Source organism: Alosa sapidissima, chromosome 2, assembly GCF_018492685.1.
Source record: "Alosa sapidissima isolate fAloSap1 chromosome 2, fAloSap1.pri, whole genome shotgun sequence".
Lineage (NCBI taxonomy): Eukaryota > Metazoa > Chordata > Actinopteri > Clupeiformes > Clupeidae > Alosa > Alosa sapidissima.
Window position 1 is genome coordinate 43,720,573 of NC_055958.1, and position 27,274 is coordinate 43,747,846.

Below are 27,274 nucleotides of genomic sequence, written 5' to 3' on the forward strand. Positions count from 1 at the left end.
AGATATAACCTAGGAGACACAATGAAAATAAATTAACACTCCCCTCAATGTAAACACAATTTCTTTGCATTGATGTGCGACTTCAGAGTTGACGCAGTCCGGTGATATGCAAATTCCTTGCAGCAGATATTGCAGAGGACTTTATTTTAATCAACACTTTATTTTTATCACACCATCAGGCTGTTTTTTAAAAGTAAATGTTCCAATCAATGATCTAGGCAGCACATTTTCTTCTCTCCCCTTCATTTTACAGTCTAATGGTTACTGACTAGAACGGCTCGGGGTCAAAGGTCATACGGAATCAATTCATCTGCGATATTTTTTTTTTAATCAGTTATTTTTTCTCAAATTAATTAATCAAAATTAATGAGTTATTTTTTCAAACACATTAACCATTAGAACTCCAGTGGCCCGGGGCGGTGCTGCTGACGCTCCCTTGACCAGCACGCTCCCTTGACCAGCACGCTCCCTTGGGAAACCACCAGCACGCTCCCTTGGGAAACCACCAGCACGCTCCCTTGGGAAACCACCAGCACGCTCCCTTGGGAAACCACCAGCACGCTCCCTTGACCAGCACGCTCCCTTGGGAAACCACCAGCACGCTCCCTTGGGAAACCACCAGCACGCTCCCTTGGGAAACCACCAGCACGCTCCCTTGACCAGCACACTCCCTTGAGAAACCACCAGCACGCTCCCTTGACCAGCACGCTCCCTTGGGAAACCACCAACACGCTCCCTTGGGAAACCACCAGCACGCTCCCTTGACCAGCACGCTCCCTTGGGAAACCACCAGCACGCTCCCTTGGGAAACCACCAGCACGCTCCCTTGACCAGCTGTAACCCACATGGCAGGCTGGTCTACCAGCTACACCAGCAAAGACCAGCTAAAACCAGCTACCAGCATATGCTGGTTTCTAGCTGTTTTTTTCAGCAGGGATCTCTTCAGTTAAGGGTCTCAATCCTCCACCACCACCATCAGCTACTTCACTGTCAGCAGATGACTTTATTGATGAATAGATGAATATTTTTCACTGAAAATAAGTGCTCAATTTGATAAACCTATACGGAGGAGTTTGCCCTGTGTTGGCATGACTCTCTCCTCTTGTTGAAGGAGCGGTTATTCTACTGCTTCAGCGAAGATGTCCAACAACATGCCCTTTGTTTGTACACTGCTACGTAGTTCCGAGATGGCGCCAGTGTGTTTGTCGGCTTGCCGTCTGCTCCGAGAGCTCCTACCTGTTCGTTTGTTGTGTCTCTCACTGCTAATTCTTCTGCTGCTGTGCGAACCCTCAGTGGCTTTTCTTACTTATGATCGCCAGTCTCTGTTGCACATTAAGAACTGTTTCGAGCAATACGAGTGGAAATCCGGCTGCCAGTTTCAAACACCATCCTACGTTCTCTCACCTGCCAGTGGAGTGCGTTCCCCGGCTCCCTTGCTGCTCTGCTCGCCGCCAGAAACGTCGGAAGCGGCGGGGTAAACGCGGAGGTCTCCGAGTGAAGATCAAGGCCTGGGCCCGTCTCGCTGTCTCACAGCCATGGTCAGGTTTGCGCGGTCGCCGCCTACCCCACACAGGTCGGGTTGATCTTTCCCTGACTCGGCGATCCTGGGACCTGAACTACTCCTGCCATATACCCATTGTCCCACGGCTTCCCTCGGAACCTGTCATTCCCATCCGATCGAGACCTCGCATCTGCAGTGGTGGAGTTAACCCGGATAACATCCGACAGTTGGAATTCTCTTGTTGTGTGCAGCTCGCGACACACACTGAAGCGAAAGTGGCGCTTGTCAACAGCAGATCAGTGTTAAGACGTTCATACTAAATGACTTTTTCTCCCAAAACGAATTGGATCTATTATTTTTGACTGAGACCTGGATTTCTGCCGGAGTCGGTGAGGCCGCTGCCTTTGGTGAACTGTGCCCTACAAACTGCTCTTTCATTAGCACTCCCAGGCGCTCTGGACGCGGAGGTGGAGTAGCTCTCGTTTATAAAAGCGTTTTAAAAATTCAGCCGCTATCCACGAGAACCTTTTCTACTTTTGAACTGCAATGTGTTACTGTGGAATCAAATCAGAATCCACTGCTGTGCATATTGATTTACAGACCTCCAAAGCCTGATAAAGACTTTATTACAGAATTTTCATCTTTTTTATCTGACTTTGTGTCAGTGTATGATCGCCTATTATTACTTGGTGATTTTAATATCCACGTCTGCTGTCCTGATAAACCCATGGTCAAGGAGTTTTGTTACGTGTTGGATTCGTTTGGCTTCACCCAGCACATTGATCAAGCTACCCATATACTGGGTCATACTCTAGATCTCGTCCTATCCTATGGTTTTTCTGTTGAAAACATCACAGTGGACAGTGCTATTTTTTCGGACCACAAGCCTATCTTTTTTAACATTAACATTGGAAATGTTCAGATAGTCAAAACCCCCGGAAAATTCGTTCGTCGCTTAAACCCACAGGCTACGGCCCAATTTACTGACTCTTTTTTAAGTAAAGATGTAGCCTCAGCTATGGTGGCAGCTGCTGATGCTTCATGTAGCCCTGACGATTTAATTGTCTTATTTAACTCTTCCTGCTCAGAGATTTTGGACTCAGTAGCCCCTCTCAAATTCAAACAGCCCAATTTTAAACCCAAGGTGAGGTATGATGACCATACTCACTCACTCAGGCAGGTCTGTCGCAGAGCTGAAAGGAAGTGGAAGAAAGACCGCCTCACCATCTCCTTCCAAATTTTTAAAGCTGCGTTATCATCTTTTCAGACCGCTGCCAAAATTGCCAGAGCCAGACATTTTTCAGATATCATTAACCGGCATTCCAATAGACCCAAAATCCTGTTTAACACAATAAACTCCGTCATCAACCCACCTCTTTCTCCAGCCCCCATTATAAACTCAGACATCTGCTCTTCTGAAGCACTGAGAGTAGCTAAGTCCTCTACTCAGTTATCAGTATTAATTCTACTAGACATACAGTATCTATAGCCTTTGATAGTGTAAAAAGGAGAATGTCATGGTTTACAGTATCTGAACTAGGACTTTCTGGAAAAGCTCTTGACTGGTTTGAATCTTACCTTAAAGTGTGTTCTTTCAGTGTGATTTGGCAGGGACAGGTATCAAAGTCTCATGACCTCACCACAGGTGTGCCTCAGGGATCAGTATTAGGGCCCTTACTTCTATTTAGACCAGTTCCTTGGGTGAGACTATTTGTCCCATGGATTTGACTATCACTGCTATGCGGACAATTCTCAACTGGTCTTTTGCACCCGAGAACATTACAGTTTCCCATCGGATTTCTGGATACCTTAAAGGAGCATTTCACCGCTGGATACCTTAAAGGAGCATTTCACCGCTGGATACCTTAAAGGAGCATTTAACCACCAGATACCTTAAATGAACCTTAAATACCAACACGACTTCGAGCTGCAACTAGCGGCAACCTTTCGAAATTCAGTGTTGGGGGTAACTAATTATAAAGTAACGGATTAGTGTAATTTTGTTACTTAACTTTCTGAGTAAGAAAGTGTAGCAATGCTTACAATTCAAATCAAGTATCTATTATTACAGTTACTGGATACTTTGTTCCTTTTTTTGCTTCAATAAAAACACTGGCCTATTCACAATTATTTGTTATCTAATCCTAACCCAAGATAAAAAGTTATTTCATTGTTATGTGTAGGAAGAGCACACACCACTTCTCCAACACTACACTCTTTCACCATCATTCTATCTCAATCAAGACAAAATGACAAATGAAAATCAGAAAATGTTTACTGGACTTTCTTCCAAATAGGCCCACGACCATACGCAGTACACACACACACACACACACACACACCCTTGCTGTCTCATATACTTTGCCAGTCAAGGTATCACATTCAAAAATAGGTGGTCACATTTTACAAAAATAGTAATTATTGATTGGATGCTGCTGGAGAATGTGGGCCCCATGTGATAAAATCCAGAAAAAAAATATAGGTGCACTTACTACCAAAACCTTTGCAATCAATGATTTTATCTGTGAAAAAAAATTGGATTTTCTGTTTCTTGTTGAAACCTGGCTGACTTCAGACAGCGAAGCTGTTCTTGTTGAAACTTGTCCCCCAAATTATAATTTCTTCCACTCAATTAGACAAGGCAAACGAGGTGGTGGAATTGCCTCCATTCTCTCAAACAAATATAGTTGCACTAGAGTCAACTTTGGTGAATTCGCTTCCTTTGAGTATATTGCCCTCACTCTGAAGGCTGACCCAGCTGTACTTCTATTAACCTTATACCGCCCTCCTAAACTATGGACTGGCTTTCTCGACCAGTTTTCTGAACTTATGTCGCTCATCATCACTAGCTATGATCGGATAATTGTAAATGGCGACTTTAATATTCATGTCAATAAGACAACTGATGCTAAAGCCAGTAAGTTCCTTAATGTGTTGGACAGTTTAGAGCTAAAGCAGCATGTTACAGGACCCACCCACAACCTTGGCAACACCCTCGATCTAGTCATTTCTAGAGGGATAGAAGTCACAGACTTATCAGTAAATGATATAAATATGTCTGATCATTATTGTGTATCTTTTAATGTAGTACTACATACTCCAAAAATTCATCCCGAAATTGCAATCAAATCGCGACTCTTGGACATTAGAGCAGAACAGCAGTTCATAGCTCTTATAGACTCCATAAATTTATATATTTTACATCATCCCATTGATCAAATGGTAGAGGCTCTCAATCGTGAATTAGGCGCTCTGCTTGACAGAGTGGCACCCTTAAAGACTAAAAAAAGGCCCTGTAGCAAACTGACACCTTGGATGAACGAAAATATCCATGATCTAAAAAGATCATGTAGAAAAGCTGAGAGAACATGGAGAAAAACTAAGTTACAGGTTCACCATGCCATTCTAAAAGAAAAAATAGCAAATTATAATAGAGCTATTCGGAATGAGAGAAGGAACCACTTCTCTAAGGCCTAGTCCACACGTACCAAACCAATCTTTTTTTCCACAGTTTTCCCTGGAACCGTATCAAGAATATTTGCGTCCAAACGGATCCATCTCAACACGACCCAACACGTTACTTCATACCCTAGGCCTATAGGTGGCACTGTGTCAGAAATTCACCAAAACTTGCAAAACTTGCGCTTTAAAAACAGACAGAATAGGCTACGGCGAAATGGCTAGTGCAAGGAAACCAGAATTGTTTGTGTGGACTGATGGTGAACTGTCAACTGTAGTCAACTGTAAAACTAATAAACTTTGTTTTACGGTTTGTGAAGGGTGCAGTCCCGTCCTTTATTTGGCTAACGCAGGTAGGCCTACTAATCACCTTTACTTTCTTTGGTTGTAGGATAGTCCGTGATTCACATTAGTTTTGGCTATCACCGCAATTAGGCTACTAAACGCAAGGCTTACCCAAGTTCTAGGCTATTCTGTCGCCACATTTATAATATTGCTATAAAACCTTCGTTAGTAACAGTCAATACTTTTGCCTGCATCAAATCGTGCATTCGCATTCAGTGTACTACCATCGGCTTAACGTGAGTTCTAAGCGTCTTTGTATGCTTATATCTGATTTCACTCGACTGTGAATGCATGTATATATGTTGTAAGACATGTAAAATAAATGAATGACACTGGCACTACGCACAAATTAATGTAGCCTAAACTTACACCGCACTTTCCTAATAACTTAAGTTCTCTCGCGTCACTGACAGTAGCTAGAATGCATTAAAAAAACACCGGGAAAAACAGTGTTCAGTCCACCAAGTCATAAGCTATCGGCGCTGCGCAGCATCAGTTGTGATATTTATCTTAACGGAGTGTAATCGTAGGTAATGTCATGTATGAAAACTAGTATTGTTAGGCAATCCTATAAGTGCAAGTCCAGGGCAGCTGAGGTGTGGCGATGACATCATCGATACGCAAGCAGGATGTGCGGTTTGGCTGTCTAAACGAACTCAAAAGGCTACGGTTTCAGATTTCTCCACTCTGGGACCAGGTTTCAGAAAAGTGCGGTTTCGGGCAGTGCGTTTAAAGGATTCGTTTGGACGCTCGGCCAAGACGACGCAAAACCTCTGCGTTTAACCTAAAAAGCGTCTCCGTGTGGACAGGCCCTAAGGTAATTGCTGAAAACAGTGGAAACTCTAGGGTGTTGTTCTCTACCATTGATAGGCTATTGCATCAAACACCTGTTGATACACTCAGTCAGGCATCCTGTAGGCATCCACAAGTAATATGTTTGATAGTACACCCAAAAACAGCCCCCCAAAATTAAGGTCCTTTAGCACTATTACTCAATCTGAGCTTGGTAAAATTATAACTCAAAACGGCTCCTCAACATGTGTGTTAGATCCAATCCCTACTAGATTCCTCAAAAAAGTATATGATAGCTTAGCTCCCTTTATTCTCAAGGTAATAAATACCTCATTAGAAACAGGTATATTTCCAACTGCTTTTAAAACCGCTGTTGTGAAACCTTTACTTAAAAAGTCAAATCTTGACCATACCAATCTGAGCAACTACAGGCCTATATCAAATCTACCATTCCTGAGCAAAGTACTTGAAAAAGTTGTTTGTAATCAGTTAAATACCTTCCTCAACGAAAACAGTATCCTTGAAAAATTCCAATCAGGTTTTAGATCAAATCACAGCACAGAAATGGCTCTAGTAAAAATAGTCAATGATCTCAGACTGGCTACTGACTCAAACAAAGTCTCAATCCTTATTCTTCTGGATTTGAGTGTGGCATTTGACACCATTGATCATAGCATCCTAATTCACCGCCTTGCGAAGTGGGTGGGTCTCTCTGATAATGCTCTAAACTCGTTTCAAACCTACATTACTGGCAGAGATTTTTATATCAGTCTAGGAGATCATGTATCTGAAAAACATGACTTGCCTTTTGGTGTGGCCCAGGGGAGCTGCCTTGGTCCCCTGCTATTTTCCCTATATATGCTTCCACTGGGAAACGTCATAAGTCAGCATAATGTAAACTTCCACAGCTACGCAGATGATACCCAATTGTATATTTCTGTGGAGCCAACTAACCCAGATGGCCTTTGCTCCCTCACTGCATGCCTAACCTCCATTAATCAGTGGATGAGCAAAAAAATTTTGAAACTAAATGATCACAAAACAGAGGTACTTTTGGTTGGACCAAAACTAAAGCGAGATATTGTTCTTAGTAATCTGGGGAAATTGGCGCACCAGGTCAAACCAAAAGTAACAAGCCTCGGTGTCATCTTAGATGCAGAGTTAAGTTTTAAGCCCCATATCAGTAAAGTTACTCAGACAGCCTATTTCCACTTGCCAAAGTGCGGCCCTTTTTAACTCAACAAGATGCAGAAAAACTAATTTACGCCTTTATCACTAGCAGGTTAGACTACTGCAATGCACTTTTCACTGGTCTTCCCAAAAAACATCTAAAGAAATTGGCACTCATACAGAACTCTGCGGCTAGACTTTTAACTAAGACTAAGAAGAGAGAACACATCACCCCTGTGTTGGCTGAACTGCACTGGCTCCCTATTTCCTATAAAATTGATTTTAAGGTTATGTTAATTACTTACAAAGCTCTGAATGGCATAGCACCTTCATATATCTCTGAGCTTTTAATATATTATCAACCACAAAGGAAACTTAGATCATCCAATTCTAATCTTTTAATCGTACCCAAAGTGCTCCACAAGCAAAGTGGAGAAGCTGCTTTTATCCATTATGCCCCCAAACTATGGAACACCCTGCCTCTGTACATCAAGCAGGCGAGTTCAGCAAATATTTTTAAAAAAGATCTGAAAACATACCTGTACAGGAAAGCTTTTAGTTAACTCATCTTATCCTGTAGACTACTTTTTCAGATTATTCTACATCTGCTGCCATTGGAGGGCGCAGCCAGCCAGAAACAGATGTGCTCCCCCTATTAAGTCAGGTTCTGCTCAAGGTTTCTTCCTGGAATATGGGAGTTTTTCCTTGCCACAGTTGCCATATGGCGTGCTTGTGGGGGGTAAGAGGGTTAAGGCTGCCGGTCTTATGACATGTCATTTTCTATATTTTTGATATGTTGCTGAGTGGATCATAATGACTGACTGACTGACTATTATTGTGTTACATGTTTCAAATGTAAAGCACTTTGAACTGCATTCTGTGTATGAAAGGTGCTATACAAATAAAGCTTATTATTATTATTATTATAAAATACTTTTGGGCCTGCATGCTCCCCGTGACGGAAATTTTGAAAAATAACCCCTTAAATGATGACTTCTGGGGAATTTTGTGGAAACTAATTGATAAATTGACTTAAAATATATTATATTATACTATATTGATAGCAAATTACAATAAAGCCTATAAAAACCTACACAGGTTGTTATATTCAACTAATTTTAAGCGAGTCTATTGGGACTTTGATCTCATCACATACTACATAAAGGGAGTATCTTATAGCCTAAACAAAGCAACACTGAGCCACTGAGGCAGGCAGTCGACTCTTCCACCTCTGACTACGTCCGCACATTCTTGTTTGCTGGCTCCATATGTGACCTGACGGCATTCACTCCCATTCAGGGGACATTTATTGTCTTTTTACAGACGTGGCAATAAGCCTCTGTGGCAAGAAGTGCCCTTGAGCAAGGCACCTAACCCCTCACTGCTCCCCGAGCGTCGCTGTAGCAGTGTGTGTGTGTGCGTGTAGGTGTGTGTGTATACCTGTGAGTATATAGTCATACTGCATGAGCTGGTTTAGTCTCAGTCCTTCATAAAGCACCTGCAGTTCATCCGCATTCAGGACTTGCCCCTTCCAATGCCCATAACCTGGAGAACAACACAAACACACACACACACACAATGATCAAACAAACGTGCACAAGTGGAGATCAACAGTGTGATTTTTGTGTGTCTGTGTGTGTGAGGTATCAGTGTGTTTTTGGGAGGACGAGGGTGTGTGTGTGTGTGTGTGTGTGTGTGTGATCAGTGCAGGGTCGGACTGGGAACAAAATTCGGCCCTGGCAATTTTCTCCTGGACCGGCCCACTACTGGACCGACGACGACCCCCCCCCCCCCCCCACACACACAAGCCCACCGATACCAAAATCCCCCCTGATCCCCCCCCCCCCCCCCATAAATAACAAACACACAGTATCATGATGTAGCAACACTTCATAAACTGAACCCAAACATTTAGATTTGGACCTATAGCCTATAGGTTATTATAATCACAATAAACTGAACCCAAACATTTAGATTTGGACCTATAGCCTATAGGTTATTATAATCACAATAACACGGGGGTCCGGGGGGGGTCTCTCCGGGATTTTTTTATTTTTATTTCTGGTTGCTAATCACACCATTTTAAAGTGATTTGAGAGGGACAGGATTCAGATATAGGAAGACAGGCTCATCTTCTGTCTGTCTCACATCATGTTACCCCATGCATTAAACCACATGTCACTGCTTGACTAAATGAAATATAGGCTACTGAACATGCATGGAGATCGTCATAGTTGACAGAAATTACGATTTGTGCCAACATGTTGTAGAAACACAACCACAGCCTTAAGGCCTATTTGGTGAAAATCTTCTCCTTTACTTTGGTTATAGTCAGCGATTCACATTAACTGTAGGCTATCACCACAAGTGTATACTAAACGTTTTTGCCCAAGTTTGTGTGCCGTCATCACATTTTGCAAATTAGGCTACCTTCGTTACTAACCTACTGTACCAGTTGATACTTTTTACGTGCATCGACTCGCGATTGATTGTGCATCTAATGTAACACTCGGTGGAGAGACTTCCACTTTCCAAGTTTCACTTTCACTGTCGTTGTGAGCTAAAAGGCTACTATATGGGAAATACTTTGAAGTTCCTTTTGAGTCCAAACATGAATAGGTTTTCTTTAACCTGTGCTACACTTTTCCACCAAGTTGTGCGAAAATTGTAGGCTACCCGGAGTTTTTTTTATGTTGACAGACAAACCGCACTACAGTAGCCTACATGGTGCAGTAAATGGAAGCTCTTCGTAGCACGTGCAACTAACGTCTATAAAAACAATATATTTATGGAATAAAACTAGACACCTCTGATTGCTGTTTACGGTTAAACTGTGATGATGTGAACACCAGCCAGCGGAGGGCACTTATATAGCCTAGGCTACCATGCATGGACTCGTAAGCTATATTTCCCCACAAACCAAGCGGCTGCTTGGACAAATCCACTTGAGGGGTGGGGCAGGGGGGCACGATCGTAACACACACTGAACCTGTCATGAAGAGGCCAAAATGATTGACCTGTCACCCCCCAATCCAAATGAATGCAACTGCATTTATAGGCTAAGCCTAGGTCTACATAACGGGCCGCAAATAGGCTAAATAACTTTAAAAAAACATTTTTTTTTAAATCCCGGAGGTCACCGGCCCACATGTGGACCGGCCCACCGGTTGTACAGATTACCAGTCCGAGCCTGGATCAGTGTGATTTTTGGAGGAGGGTGTGTGTGTGTGTGTGTGTGAGATTGGTGTTTTGGAGCCCCCTTTGGAGAAATGGTGTACTGCAGCTCTGCTACGTTTTGTCCTTGTGTTGTTGCCGTACCCGATCAGAAGCGGTATGCTTTGCATCGGGTAGGTTGACCGCATAAAGCATTCTTTGTTTTAATTTTGTAACTGTAAAATGTTGTTTAAGTTGAAAACTTCCAACATATCACCTGTATTATATTACTTTACATGTATTGCTAGGATATAAGTGCAATTCTAGCAACTTGGAGAAAGTTTATTAATGTTTTCATTACGACCACAAGGTCATACACACAGAGTCTGACGTGACTAGCTGTAAACTCAGCAACTTCCCTTCAGTGTGGTTTAGTTTAGTGTGCATGGAAAGTACAAGTCAGTCTAGCAAGCTATGAATGTACAGTTACAGTATTTTCCGGACTAAGTCGCATCAGTCAAAAAATGCCTCATAAAGAGGAAAAAACACATATACGTCACACGAGACTATGTAACTGGACACACAAAGGCCAGAAAGATTGAAAATTCTACCGGGAATGTTAATGAAGACGAAGAAGTAAGAGGAGGGCCCGACGAGCTGGACGATAACGAAAGAGGAGGAGGAGGAGCTGGACGATAACGAAGGAGGAGGGGAGGGAGGAGGAGGAGCTGGACGATAACGAAGGAGGAGGGGAGGGAGGAGGAGGAGGAAGAGGAGGACGAGGAGGAGGAGCTGGACGATAACGAAGGAGGAGGGGAGGGAGGAGGGGGGAAACCCCGTTTTCCTCGTGCCGTGTGACCCCCCCCCCCCCCCCCCCAAAACGGTGTTTTAGTGACGACATAGGGGCCTAACATTTTGACACTTAAACCCAGCTGCCGAACTCGACTTGACAGTTATTATAGCATTGCCTAGTACAATACTAGTTTTTTCATACATGACATTACCACGATTACACAGTACACATCGCAGACGGGTGCTGCGCAGCGCCAATAGCTTATCATGACTTGGTGAACTATGTGTTTTCTCGATGGATTCTACTGTCAGTGATTGACGCGAGTCAGATGTTATTAGGGAAGTGCGGTTTAGGTTTAAGTGAATTTTTGCGTAGTGCCGGTGTCATTCATTTCCTTCACGTCTTACAACATAAATAAATGCATTCATAGTCTAGTGAAGTCAGATATGACCCTACAAATCACTTACAAATCATGTTAAAGGGACACTAGGCAACGTTTTCGTATTAATTACTCATTTTCGTAAGTCGGTATATGGTTAAATGACTCATTACAGGGCGAATGAGGACTCTCTCGCCCGCTCCTACTGCCTGTAGGAAGAATATCCCGCTTGCAAGTTCAGTGTATCATACCCGCCGACCGAAGCTGGATCAGTTTACAGCACAGAGGCAGGCTAACGAAACGCTAGCGATTGTTGCAAATGTGTGTATAATGGCAGAGCCGGCGAAGAAGCAGCGAAAACCCTTGACGGAAGATGCAAAGAAAAGGAAAAGAGCTTCAGACCGAGCGAGGGGGAGTTTCGTAGAGAAAAAGCATCAGGCTTGCCTGGTGTCCCTTTTAAGCCTACAGTAGCCTTTATGCGCACTAAGTGTGAATGCGCGATTTGATGCAGGCAAAAAGTATCGACTGTTAGTAACGAAGGCAGGCTAAATGGCATTATAGCAATATTACAAATGTGGCAATGGTATAGCTTAGAACTTGGGTATGCCTACTAGCGTTTAGTAGCCTAGCCTATGAACTAGTGTTTAGTAGCCTAGCCTATTTACTTGCCTACTAGCATTTAGTAGCCTAGCCTATGTACTAGCGTTTAGTAGCCTAGCCTATGTACTAGCGTTTAGTAGCCTAGCTTATGTACTTGTCTACTAGCGTTTAGTAGCCTAGCCTATGTACTAGCGTTTAGTAGCCTAGCCCATGTACTTGCCTACTAGCGTTTAGTAGCCTAGCCTATGTACTAGCGTTTAGAAGCCTAGCCTATGTACTTGCCTACTAGCGTTTAGTAGCCTAGCCTATGTACTAGCATTTAGTAGCCTAGCCTGTGTACTAGCGTTTAGTAGCCTAGCCCATGTACTAGCGTTTAGTAGCCTAGCCTATGTACTTAAGGTGACAACAATGGGAATCGCGGACCAAAGGAAGCAAATTATATTATTTGTCTGCGTTCACCAAAGGACTGGACTGCACCCTTTACAAACCGTAAACATGAACTTTATTAGTTTTACAGTCGAAAACTGAATTGTGCTCAGGAGTGCTTTACTCACGCGACTGCTTCGGAGAATGCACAGACTGAAATAGAGAATTCTATAAAATAGTGAATCGTGAAACATCTGAATCGCCACAGCGACATCAACTTGCCTGGCATACAGTATGCACTACAGCATTTTCGCCTGTTTTCACCTCTTCGTGAGGACGCAAGAACTTTTTCAAAGGGGTCGTTAAAGGCTAAAAAATGTGCTGCATATTCCAGACCAGTAGATGGCGCCGGGCCGTGCAGAGGCTTCACATTTAATTTGCGTAGAAGAAAACATTGTTGAAACAGTTTGTTAAGCAGACACATGAAATAAGTGACTGCTACAGGGCTCTACACTAACATTTTTTTTCAAGAGCACTTGTGCGCCCAAGTTAAAAAATTTAGGAGCACAGACAAAAATTTGGGCGCACAGTCAGTTCTGTACTTAACTTACACATAATCTAACATTATACTGCAGCTAACAGTTAAACATGCCAGTGCATCAATTGTGAATATTAAGAATGATTGACAACATTTAGGCTACAGGAAACAGGATTTTAAAGATCAGTGCCTACTTTATTTTCAGTCTGTTCTATTTTCCTACATTTTGTTAATGTAAAATAATATAATACATTGCCATATTTACATTTAGCCTGTATATCAAGTATCCTGCCAAATGTAGGCTAATTTATTTATTTGTGAATCCATCTATAGCTAATCCAAATATGCCCATGGTGACCTATCTGACTGCATACTGCCTAATACTAGGCTACTACTAAAACAGTCCATTTATTCTTCCACAAAAATTCGGTGGATAGAAGAACTAATTTCTTCAATCTTTGCATCTTGGCTGGCTAGTCTAACTTTTCGCTTTTTCCTGCACGCTCTTGGATTTGATAGAAGCGACTACTAGCGAGTCACAACGCGAAACTGCTAACGTTGATGGGAGGTGTAGTTTGTATGCTGCGACGTGATTCTATGGTTTGCACCAGTAATGTTTCTCAATGTTGCGGTGTATTTTGTAGACAAACATTGACATGGTTAGAAGTCATTCTCACCAGTGCGCCTAAATATTTTTTTGCACTCGCACAGCATCATTTTTACTCGCATGTGCGAGTGAAATGGGCGCACTGTAGAGCCCTGTGCTATGTGGAATTTCAAATGCTTACACATTGCATTAGGTCTGAGCACCACTGGAGAAAACATTAACATGCAGTAAGCTAATGTTTAACTAAATTAAGCTAACGGTGTGCTTCTAACTTAGCCACAAAAGGCTGATGCATTGTGCACATAAATCATGACAGGGGAACGAAAAAACATTTTAATATGATGTTTTTTTTTTTTTTCTGACAAGCAGCGTGTCAGGTCGAGTGCGGTGGCTGAGTTGAGAGGTGGGGCTATGTCGTCATAAAATTGCCGGCTGTGCCCTCTACACGCGTCTACACGGCAAAAGTTAGCCGGCGGTTTAAAAAATGCCCACTTCGGAACCCGGTTACAAAAACTATCGGTCACAGTCTCCTAAACTGGCGGTGTCGTGTACACACAAGGCGTAACCGATAACAAAAATTCACTGGTTTCAAAAAAATCAGCGTTGTGTAGGCGGCCTTTTAGTTTAATGTGTATGTGTGTGTGGGAGGGGGATGGGGGGGGAAGGAGAGGGAGAGAGAAGGAGAGAATTTAGTTTAGTGTGTGTGTGTGTTGGGGGGGGGGGGGGGTGAGAGAGAGAATTTAGTTTAGAGTGTGTGTGTGTGTGTGGGGGGGGGGGGGGGGGGGGTTGAGAGAGAGAGAGAGAGAGAGAGAGAGAAAGAGAATTTAGTGTGGGGTGGGGGTGCTAGCAGTGGTGTCTGGGAGTAAACAGGGTAAGAGAACAAAGCTGTTCTTACAAAACTCAGCACCCGTGTGTGTGTGTGTGTGTGTGAGTATTACGCAACTCAGACCCCTCTTCATTCACACACCAGGCCTAGTGAATGCTTCACACAAACACACACACACACACACACACAGTTGTGGATGAGTGTGTGTGAGAGAGAGGCATGAGTGTGTTTGTGTATGTGTCTCACACACACACACACTCCTCTAAAACTTAACAACCATAACAACCCTATGTTTTATAAGCATTAACTCATAACAACCCTGTTTTATAAGCCTTAACTCAGCGCACACACATTAAAGCAACATAACGTGCTTCAACACTGCAGACATAACGCAACGCAACGCAACCCCGACATCCAATACGTCAGAACCACGGGAGGTCGCGCGCCCTACCTGTGTGATTGGAGAACTGGACGGAGTTGATGGAGTCCACTTCAAAGCCGAGCACCTGCGCACACACAAATACATGCGCGTGGAAATCTGAATAACAGACAGAATCTGCCGTACAAGTTGAACTCCACTCATGTCGGTCGTCTCGCGGTGGCCTCGAGTCGGGATCAGACTTACCTGTAACGGGAAGCACGCAGACTTGTTCCCCACGTAACCGCGCACCACGTGACTCTGCACGGACAGCACGCGACACTCCATTCTGACAGAAAGGGACTAAAAACACGGCGACGGGAAGACGTCTCAGACACGAGCTTAACAGTCGGGGAAATAAGGGGAATGGCAAAGCTGAAAGCTCGCTCAGGGCTGGCTCGAGAGGTGAACTGAACTGACTGAACTCTCTCGAGCACCCGTAGCGGTCATGTACGTCATCTCACGTGGCCGGAGTGATCTCCCGGACTCTTGCGTTGTGAAACAGCCAACTTTGATCACTGCTGGTGAACACTGCAGATCTGCAACCAGCGTGCGCTCGCCAAACCCTCCATGTATTAAACTGTATGGCGGCGAAATGTCTCTAAGTTAAAGTCCACTCAAGTGCTGTTAGGGGAAAACAGCTGTTTAAACAGATCATGTTTCCTTAACAGGAGTGACACAAATGAGGACAAAGGCGCTCAAGGAGAAAGCTGTCCTCCGACGATTCGTTGTAAAAGAGTTCACGGCTGGTCTGACATCGCGTCCAGACGGAGAAGTGCCTCCCGGAACACACTAGGCTAGGCTACTAGCTTTCCGCACCACATATAAAGGCTTCGGGCAGAGCTTAGCCTTCTGAAGTTTATACAATGTAGGCTATACGGCGTCTGGGCTTGGGGTAATAAGGGGAAATGTTGATGGAACGAGTTTGGGATTGTGGTCTTAGAGGAAATGTTGATGTTGCGAATTCATGAGTGGTGAAAACTTTTGTTTTTTGTCATTGAACGACGGACGACATACGTGACTGAGTTTGTGCATCCCATCCTGAAGTTGTGTAGAAGACAAGGCCACCTCTAAGCATAGGCTACATAAAGATCCCATCTAAAATTCATAATTAATAGTTCTGTTATTTTGATGTCTGAATTAAAGACAATAAATAATTGATGGCAAATATCAATTGTCTGATTGGCTATGGTTTCCATTGAAGATCTGTATGCTATTAAAGGTGCTCTAAGCGTTGTTGTTAACAGGGTTGTGCACAATTCAAATGGCATATCTGCTTCCTGTTTTGCTACCTCAATTGAAATGCAAGTGAAATTCAAGAATTGAATTGTAATTTAAGAGCCAGTTTCAATTCAATTCTGGAATTTTGCTAGCCTGACGAGCCAGACCCACATTAAAATGTAGGGTCTGGGCACTCACCGTTCGCAGTACTCAGTCCGAGGGGCGGGATAATCGGTTGTCTTCCCTCTGCATGCAATAGAGCATCACAGTCCCGCCCACAGGAGTTTCCGGAAGTAAGAATTCAATGCAATTTCTCCATCAATTCGGGTATAAGCCATAAAAACTTAACTGCACATGGTAGACTCAAAATCAGCTACGGCTGTACTAAGCAATTGTGTATGCTCATATAGACACCAAAAGTTCACAGGGCACTCACCTCGTTTTGAGATAAATGTCTTTTATTCGCGATGTCTTGCATAAGTACTTCATTACCCACAATCCTGAACAATCCCACAGTGATGCCTCTGATTGGTGGAAAGGCCGTTATGATCATAGTCTGAAACTCTAGCGAAAATGATTGACAAAGATGGCAGAGCCTTACTGCATAAGGCAAAAATCTTCATGTGAATAAAAACTTTCTAGACGAACATTGGTACTTGTATCAACAAGGATTGTGGTTTATATATCACACAAACTTAGTCAGGGCTAGGGGTGGGCGATATGGACAAAAAATAATATCTTGATATTTTTTGTGATTTTGACGATAATGATAATTAGTCGATATCCTTTAAAAAAAATTGTAAAAGTCTGAGTTACTTTACAGCTCATTATTTTTGAATAGCATCAATACAATAATAACCAATAACCTAACCTGTGACTTTTTAACCAAATCAACCAATGCATTGTCACTCTATGACACATTTCCAATTTTGCCCCCACTTGTGTGTGTGGAACATGGTCTAGCCAGCTACATTAGAGAAGATAACTAGGCCTAACAGTTTCTCAAGAGAAAGTCTGAAGCTGAAGTTCCTTTCAAAAACCTTTACTTAGGATTCACTGTAAAACTAAGCAGACCAACAGAGTACATCTCAGTTATTCCCTTCGATGTTTTGTTTAAGAGAAATCATGTAGGCTAGCTTTCCAAGTTACAGAATAGAAACTAATGCGTTAGCTTATGGCTAATGTATATGAGAAATCCCATAGAGATGCTAACAGTTAGCATAATCGATACACGTAGATATTTAGAGCGAACTTTAGTCCATTTACAAAAGGGTTACATGAGAAGAGTTCTTTGTTTACAACTGACTACTAAAATACTCAAAGGCAAATGTTTTCTCTCCATATAATACCATGTAAGAAAAAAGGACTGTCTTATCAATGCTACGTGAACAGAAGTAGCTGCACAAAATCCCTTGTAGGTTACGTCTTGATCTCGCTACACAAAATAAACATTAGACCTGCGTGTGACAACGTGGACCCACTAGGGATCATGTGACACTTGCTCTGCTGCAACGGGGCTTCTCTTGCATACACCTCCTGGATTTAGTGAATGTATGGGGTTTCAATGTGTGATTTCGAGTGTTTTCCCCCCATAAGTAATTTAAATACTCGATAATGTAAATTTGCACATCGTTAAAACAACAATCACGATATTATCGCAGATGATATATATCGCCCACCCCTAGTCAGGGCCAATACACCATCAAATAGGACACTGTAAATGCTAGTTTAAACACTTAACTTTTCAGGTAGCTGATAGGCTAATCATTAGCCTTTCAGACATTTAGAATGTCATTATAATGCTGCTAACATTAGCCTACATGCTGCAACACAGGTATGACATATTGTAGCGTCGGCGCAAAAAGTGTTAGCGTTCTCCCGCGAAAGGCATGCTGGGATACGAGAGCGAACATTTGGGGGGTTTATGTCGTTATTCTCTTAAGTTATAAGTGTAAAGTTAGTGTCTTTAGTGTAACATGTTTCCCTTTTAGTTTTCCCTCATGTGTGATCCTTTTTGTGTGGGGGGCTGCGTCCTCCCCTGTATGTGTAGTGTGTGTATATATATGTGTATATAAACATAATATATTATGTTTTAGTGACCTTGTTGTTTCTATGAACATGAATTGTTGTTTATGGGAAACAACAACTTAGTCGAGGCATAAAAAGCCCTGTATATCAAGGCATATAACAAGCTGGATGCTACCACGGGCTAGAAACTGCAGTACCTGCTAAAATGGTTAGCAAACCGTCCATGCCCCCGTGAATATTTCACTGTTTCAAAGACGAAATCAAGAGTGTCCAAAGGGGGTGAAAACCACTTTAAATCGGGTCACATTATTGACTGCTGTGTGTCCGAGGGTCAGCTTGTGGGTTTTGTAAGGGCCAGCATGAGGGACAAGACCTACACTTGTTGTGTGGTGAGTTTTGCAGGGAGGTTGGTAATGCTAGATCTAGTTAACATTAGCTAGGCTACTGTAGCCTTCATACTGTAGTGTACGAGTCATATCATTAATCATTCACCTAGTAATACTTCTTTGTACATTTAATGAACATTTTGTGTAATAATTCACAGCAAGTTAATAAACTGAATATGGTGGTCAAAGAGCAGACCATGCACCGGTCCATGCATCAGGATGGCAGTCAGATACGAAGCACTGCACCATGTTGTTAACGTTAACCGCTTTCACACACACACGATATAAAATACACGATGGTAAATATAACATTCAATACCAAAACACTATTATTTACACAATTACTCCTGAAATAACTGCTATTAACTGCACATTCACTATATAAAAATCACTGTTTGGAGGAAAAGGTTCGTGTGCTGTCGTCGGTTGGAAGTTCTAATGGCAAAATCGCACCGGGTTTGCCTATATTATTCAGTAAGGGCACGGTGGTTTATGGGATGAGTAGTTCCTTCGCTCAGAATTGAAAATATGTACACAGTCTTGTACCTTTGACTTTTTTTGGACTTTCTCTTCGTTTTTTCACTCGGAATGATATGTTGTATGCTTATGAGTTACGCCGTAGCTTATTATCCTAAGACATGCTTTAAAAGTCTTTAGATACGGATTTTTCCAAAACGTCAATGGGAGAAATTAATAGGAAATTTACTTCCGGAAACGAAGCTCTCTCGGAGGAGGGGCGGGACTGTGATGCTCTATAGGACAGCGCTAGTCCCATGCGTTTCCCACCAGCGGAGCTAGTTGGCTAGTTCAAACTTTTGCCAACTTAATAAAAGCTTAACTCGTGTCACACTGTTCGCCAACAACAACAGCGAAGCGGCGGTCATATAGGTTTAGTCAGATTTTTTTTTTTCCGTCAAGGATTCCTGGGACACTGAAAGACCAAACTTGGTGGGCATGTAACCCCATATGGATAGCATGGAACCATCATTTTTCGTTTTGATCTGTAGCCCCCTCCGCTGGACTGCACCCCCCGAAAGGAGGGTAGGGCAGACACAGTTTTCTGTGAATATCTCGAGAACCGTAAGGTTTAGGAGGACCATTTTTTTTTTGTATGTTGATCTCAAGGGGCCATGTCAACCCATTCCATAACCACTCATTTCATGTATAGCGCCACCTAGTTAAACACAAATAAGTAAAAATGAGGTGTTGTAATCACAGGTATCTGTGACCTAACATAGTCAAAACTGCACAAAATTGGAAGTGTTGGATCATTATGACACGCTCTGAATGCACGCAACGTTTCGTGGAATTCCGTTCATGGGGGGCCACACAATAAATTAATTTATGTTACTATACACCAACTGGCCTGTAGGTGGCCGGAGACAGTTTTCTGTGAATATCTCGAGAACCGTAGGGCCTAGGAGGTCCACCTTTTTTTTGTATGTTAGTCTTAAGGGGGCATGTCAACCCATTCCATAACCACTCATTTCATGTATAGCGCCACCTAGTTAAAAATTAAAAAGCAAAGAATTAGGTGTTTTCATCACAATATCTCTGGCTGACATGGTCAAAACTGCACAAAATTGAAAGTGTAGGATCATTATGACACCCTCCGAATGCATGCCAAGTTTTGTGAACTTTCGTTCATGGGGGGCCTTACAATGAAAATAATTTATGTGTACATTTAGTGACCGTACACCAACAAGGATTCCCGGGACACTGAAAGACCGGCGTACACGAAACTTGGTGGGCATGTAACCCCACATGGATAGCATGGAACCATCGGTTTTTGTTTTGATCTGTAGCCCCCCCCGCTGTACTGGACCCCCCGAAAGGAGGGTAGGGCAGACACAGTTTTCTGTGAATATCTTGAGAACCGTAGGGCCTAGGATGACCAATTTTTTTTGTATGTTTGCCTCCAGGGGTCATGTTAACACATTCCATGTGCACACATGTGCATAAACAGATACACACGCACACACATACATTCACAGTAACCATACGTATGACACATACTCACACAGTAGACATATGTACGCATGCATGCACATGCACAAACACACATGCGCAGGCAAACACACAAGCACGCACACACACACACACACACACACACACACAAGCATAAACATGTACACACACACATGCACACAATTCAAGAATTTCTCAGAATTATGAACAGGCAAGATGGGGGTGAGGTTGTATAAAATGAATTTTACATGTGAAATCTATGAACTAATCATGTTTTGGTACTTGTTGTCTAGCAGATACCAGTGAGAATTGAGTGTGGATAATGCAATTTAGTGAGACAGTTAGAATCATATAGGCCTTTCAGCGTGATTTATTTTTGTAGAAAAAATGTACTGGATTGGGCGGCGGTCATATTTTGTACCGCTCTGCGGTACATCTAGTTTGTTTTCAGTTTGTAAGCTATAGGCCTACTACATAATTTTTTTGTCATACAGCAAACATCAACTCATAATCCACTAGCAATTAGTTAGTAATGGGGGCCAGTTCATGAAAAGTATCATGAACTGGCCAAGAGCTCTCTCTCTGTCTCTCTGACTGTGATCCGCATCACCGGAGCGCCACAGGGAACTGTGCTCTCTCCAGTCCTGTTCACCCTGTACACATCTGACTTCTGCTACAACACCAAGTCATGCCACATGCAGAAGTTTTCTGATGATACTGCAATTGTGGGGTGTATCAGGAACGGGCAGGAGGAGGAGTACAGGAGCCTGGTGGAGGACTTTGTGCAATGGTGCAAACTCAATCATCTTCAACTTAACACTTCAAAGACCAAGGAGATGGTGGTGGATTTCCGCAGGTTTAAGCCCACTCTGCTACCAGTCCACATTGATGGGGTCAATGTGGAGGTGGTTAGCACCTACAAGTATCTGGGTCTCCACCTGGACAATAAACTGGACTGGTCAGACAACACTGATGCACTCTACAAGAAAGGGCAGAGCAGGCTGTACTTCCTGAGGAGGCTGCAGTCCTTCAATGTGTGCAGTAAGCTCCTCAGGATGTTCTACCAGTCTGTTGTTGCCAGCGTCCTCTTCTATGCAGTAGTATGTTGGGGAGGAAGCACAAGGAAGAAGGATGCGGGGCGAATTGACAGGCTGGTAAGGAAAGCTGGCTCTGTAGTGGGAGCTGAACTGGAGTGCATCACTTCACTATCTGACAAAAGGACCCTGAACAAACTGATCAACATCTTGGACAATGAGTGTCACCCACTCCACAGCACTATTGTTAAGCAGAAGAGCCTGATCAGCTGGAGACTTCGCTCACTGCCTTGAACAGTGTCAGAGAGACAGTTCTTCAGTCTGATGAACTGTGGTCGCTCGGTCAGGTAATCTGTAATCCAGGTTACCAGGTGAGCGTCCACACCCATCTGCAAGAGCTTGTCTCCTAATCTGAGGGGCTGGATGGTGTTAAAAGCACTTGAGAAATCAAAGAACATGATTCTCACAGCACGTTTCCCCTTGTCCAGGTGGGAATGTGTCCTGTGTAGAAGATAAGTGATGGCATCGTCCACGCCCACTTTCTCCACTCAATCGCTCCATTGTCTTCATCACATGTGATGTAAGAGCGACAGGTCTGTAGTCATTAAGCTCACTAGGGTGTGGCTTCTTAGGGACAGGGGTGAAGACATGATGTCTTCCACAGTGTTGGAACTTGTCCAAGGCGTAGGCTCAAATTGAAGATGTGCTTCAGTGGCTCCCCCAGTTCAGCAGCACAGGCCTTGAGTAGCCTTGGGCACAGTCTGTCAGGCCCAGCTGCTTTATTGCTGCGCAATTTCTTAAGTTGGACTGTCACTTGATCTTTTGTAATGGTGAGGGGTGTAAGGGGAGGGGAGGGGGAGGGGTGCATCTGGGATCTGTGTGTCTGATGGCTGTTGACTGAGGTCGTTGTCACCTCATTGTTCGTGATCGCCATGTGGGGGAGGGGTGCAAAATCCAGTGATGGTGGGGGTACGATAGCCTGTGATGATGGAGGTGCGTGTTGCGCTGGTATTGAGGGGGTGTGAGGGATGGTGGACAGACAGAGCACCTTACCATACCTTACTATGCACAGAGAATCACCGGCTTGAAATATGAGTAGGCCTAATCACATTAACAGCTGTAGATACAATGAAGTATAACAGCAAATGTTGTATTTTGTACCTGCATAACAACATTAGCCAGTTGTTGGTGGCTAATATGGAATGAAATCTGTGATGACAGATAACAGTAATGGAATTTGTGCTTTGTGCAGTAACTGCTAGGTCCAAGATTTCCAGTGAGTACAAACACGGGGCGGGAATCGAACCCGGGTCGCCGACGTACGGTGCAGGTGACCCAGCCAGTTGCGCCACAGCTGGGGCCATAATCACACTATTTTAACATGTTTTGGGAGGGACAGGCCCATCTTTTTTCTGACGCACATCACGTTACCCCATGCATTAAACCAAATGTCACTGCTTGAATAAATGAAAAACATAGCCTACTGAGCATGGGCATCGTCATAGTTCACGATGACATTGAAAACGTTTAGCCTACTTGGTTTCTGACAGAAATTACGTTTTGTGCCAACATATTGTAGAAACACAACCACGGCCTTTATTTGGTGAACGGAGGTGCAAATCATCTCCTTCACTTTCTTTGGTTATTATATAGTCTACGATTCACTTTAACCACAAAATGTTCTGTCGTCGCCTCATTTACAGATATGCAATTTACCTTCGTTAGGCTATCAGTGATAGCAGAGAATGTCTAATAAGGGGAGAACTTTCACTCTCGGAACTCTTCCGGTGTGGTACTGCATCTAGGGGCGCTCGTGGGCGAGTCCAGAATGAATGGAGGTCTATGGAGCTGTACCCCTCAAAATCCACTTTTTAAAATAAAAGTTGTTAAATAGGTGAAAACAATAAATTTAGCCATGTAGCTCCATAGGACCCCATGTATTTTGGACTCGCCTGCGATCGCCATCTAGGTGAACTCTGGTGAACTGCAGCCAAATTCGGTTTGTATGGGATTAATAGAGAGTGGGGAGGCTCTCCGTAGATGGGCTCTGGTGATAGACAGCAACGACATGCTGCTGGTAGATAGTTTGGTAACCTAGCAACAACTTTTTTGCTTCGAATCGCAATTGAGTGCGCATGTAAAGTAACATGCCACATGATTTTTAAGAGGCCTGTAGACAGGCTCATTTCTGACTTCACTAGACTATTATTGCATTATGTTGTAAGTCATGAAGAAATGAAGGACAGCGGCAATAGCCTACACACAAATTCATCATTCACTAAATGGACACAGAGAGACTCCAAGTTTTTCTTTTGCCATCATTGTGAAAAAAATAGCCAGGCTACTTACTATATAGACATTCTTTGAAATTCCCTTTGAGTCGGATCTGCTCCACCTTTTAACCAAGTTTTGCAGAAATTGTGCCCGTGTTTTTTTTGCAATATTGTTGACAGAAACTATTTGTGTGGTGCAACCTGTTAAATATTAGTAGTTCATAAACTCCAACGTAGTGCCAATTTAGGTTGAAACTAAACTAAGATGGAACTTACGTTCAACTTACGTACAAATGTAATGAATTGTAATGTAGCCTGACTTGTGCAATGGGCTGAGGTGCAGTGGCTGCAGGACTAAAGCGAGCGAGAGATGCAACAGTGGACAACAGCTCATGCGCTTCCTAGAGATTAAACATTTTTTTTAAGGGCCAGTACAAATGACCTCGCGGGTCGCCAATTGAAGAGCCCTGGCCTACACTGTAAGAAAAGTGCTTTCTGTAGACAGCCGGGGGAAAGATCTTTTCCTCTGCAAAGATGGGAAATATTATCGAATTATTTCAAACACACTGAACGCCTACCCATATTACTAGGCTGTCAGGTGATAGGCTTAGTAATACTTAGATAGACCACATTTTTCTCTTTGTCGCCATGGTGGCATTGAAAGAAATGCATTTAGAAAAAATAATAACGTTTGAGGGCGCTTTTGTTTTGTTGCCAGCATGAAACAAGTATAGGCTTACCGTCGGTCTATCCTTGTCATTACAAGATAAAATATTTGGTCTAATGCGCAAATTTGGTCTAATGTGCAAATTTGAACAGGACATAGCCTTGTCATTACAAGATAAAATATTTGGTCTAATGTGCAAATTTGAACAGGACATAGCCTTGTCATTACAAGATAAAATATTTGGTCTAATGCGCAAATTTGAATAGGACATAGCCAGGCTTGGAATTTCACCCTTTTAGGGGCAAGGCCACTTGGCCTTCAGTTGGGCATATTTGGTGGGGGGCACAAACGCCAAATGTTAGGGCACCAAGGCCAAAGTTAACTATACAATAGGCTATAAAAATGATCAAAGTTGTATTTAGCCTATTCACAGCAGTATAGGCCTGCATCACTGTATGAAACATTACATATTACATAGAACTGTAAATCATCTGATCATCTAATATTTACAGATATCTAGGCTATATTCAACATTTATTTTATATTTGGCCTGTTATGAAATCATGTATTGAACAATTTAAGCACAGCTCAGCTTTAAGAAACTCAAATAGCCTAGATGCATGCTTAGCATTTTTAAAGGGAAACTTGGCAGGATTTCCCCCTCTGCTGGAGAAATTGTGCATTATGCTATTTCAAACTGTGGGAAAAGGTAACGATAAAGCACATGGATTTGTTTACAAGCTAGCGAACGGTTAGCATAAGTTTGGCAGAACTATGTGGATGTTACAAGGTAAGAAACACGATTTAAAACGAGTTTCTTGTTTCTCACTTCTCTTTCCGGGACGGTAGTCTCAATGTTGCAAGGTTGGTTTTCCGCCTGGGGACGCTCGGCACAGGGGGAAAGTCACAATTTTCACCGGAACAGGTCATTTAACCATCCAAATGATTTCTAAACGGGTTTATTAAGTTGAAATAGTTGCCAAGTGTCCCTTTAAGTTCAAGTTCAAGTCAACTTTATTGTCAATCAGACCATGCAACAGTACATTAGACAGCAGACTGAAATTGCGTTTCTCCCATAGTCCAATGTGCAGTATTAAATTGTGTTTCTCCCACACTCCAATGTGCAGTATCAAAACAAGATTTGACACACACTAAGCATAAATTAAACATACAGTAAGACTAACCATAGGATTTTGTGATCATTAAGGCTACTTTCACAAACTCTTAGTCAGCTGTCCTCTGATTTTAATATTTACCGATATCTAGGCGATATTTGTAACATTTATTTTGTATTTGGCCCATTATGAAATCATGTAGAACAATTGAAACACATTGTAAAACTTAAAGCCCAATTTGGAGACATCCATGCATGTCGAAATTTGCTGCAAATTCAAAACTGGATTATTCTGGAATGGCTAACTGTACAGGGGACTGCATTACACCTTTGTGTTCGGTACAATCTGCTGTTTATTCTAATATATGGTTTATCATGTGTTGAACGAACGGTTCGTGAAGTATTCCACCGAGATGAATGGGTAGGGAGATGGGTGCAGAACTTTAAGTAGAATTTATGATTATATTGAATTATATTATTTACTTTTCTCGCAAACCGTACACCACAGCAATTAGTGGCTAACATCATTTAGGGACCGTTCGTTATTTATAAACGGGGCCACCAGAGGAAAATAGGGGAGGGTCATGTCTTTTTATTCTTTGTTGAGGGGAGGGTCACCTAACTTTTTTTTGTCTAGGAGGGAGGGTCACCCATCTTTTGTATTAATGAAAACAGCAAAAAATCTAAGTGGCTTGTTTGATTGTTGATTTCTGTCGCCATATAACGTTCTCTTTCGTTCTATAGCTCTGTCAACATTGAACAATGAAAATAAGGGAGATTTCCCAGGTTTCTCACGCAAAACACGGAAAATGTCAACATTCGTCCCCATTAACGTTGGAAGGGTTGGAGCAACAAAGTAGCCTACTTTATTCACGCCTAACAGCCTATATCCATTTGGTCAACTTTATCCAGCCCTAAAAAAGTTAAATTTAACTTTGGTTTACTTGTAGTTTACCGGGTAGCCTAACTTTAAACAGTGTGCATGCTTAACATAAAGCATACTTGTGCTTCATTCATCCACACATCCAGCTCCTAACGTTTTGACAAGCATTTCTACCAATTGACCTCGTTCCTGCCCATCTCTAGCTTTGCTGTCTCCATTCTTTCTGTTTTTGTTGTTTGCAAAAAACAATATATAGTATTTATTGGTAACCAGCAACAAGTGCAATTTGTTAATCGCTGTCATTCTCTCTCCTGCCAACAAAAATGTGTTACGTTCCAAGTAGCAGTGCGTAATTCTGCTTCATAAAGTTGAACAAATACATTTGGTCATATAAATAGCCAGTTTATGGTCTACAGAGTTGGTAAGTTATGGTAGGCCAACTTGGAGTGAATATACAGGGGGAATTCTTTGTCTAGCTGAGTAGCATGGCAGGTGCGCACGTAGGCATAGCCTACGGCCGAACACTGCAAGCGCTAATGAATCGTGCTCTCACGACAACCACGTCGTTAACTTAAATAGGCCTAGGTTAACATCACTCTGAGTTTGCATTCAAGCAAGCAAAACGATGATTTGAATACATCTGTTTCACTGGAAGGGCAAGGGGTAACAACAGGACAACACAGAGACAGGCCAGAATGCAGGACTAATGTTATGAGTATTACAGTAATATGGGATATTCTACGGGAAAATATT

At 42.7% G+C, this 27,274-nt stretch overlaps 1 protein-coding gene across 3 annotated transcripts in view; it reads right to left on the minus strand.

Moving 5' to 3' along the window:
• The window catches only part of pdxka (pyridoxal (pyridoxine, vitamin B6) kinase a), a 35,535-nt gene extending 19,840 nt beyond the window's left edge, over positions 1–15,695 (minus strand). For all 3 annotated transcript variants that reach the window (XM_042084375.1, XM_042084374.1, XM_042084373.1), the window contains exons 1-3: positions 15,155–15,695; positions 14,981–15,035; positions 8,708–8,812 (exon numbers count right to left, since the gene is read on the minus strand). In XM_042084375.1, the coding sequence (XP_041940309.1) occupies positions 8,708–8,812; positions 14,981–15,035; positions 15,155–15,235 (241 nt within the window). In that variant the 5' untranslated portion in view covers positions 15,236–15,695. The remainder of the gene's footprint in view (positions 1–8,707; positions 8,813–14,980; positions 15,036–15,154) is intronic.
• Positions 15,696–27,274: the final 11,579 nt, after the last annotated feature.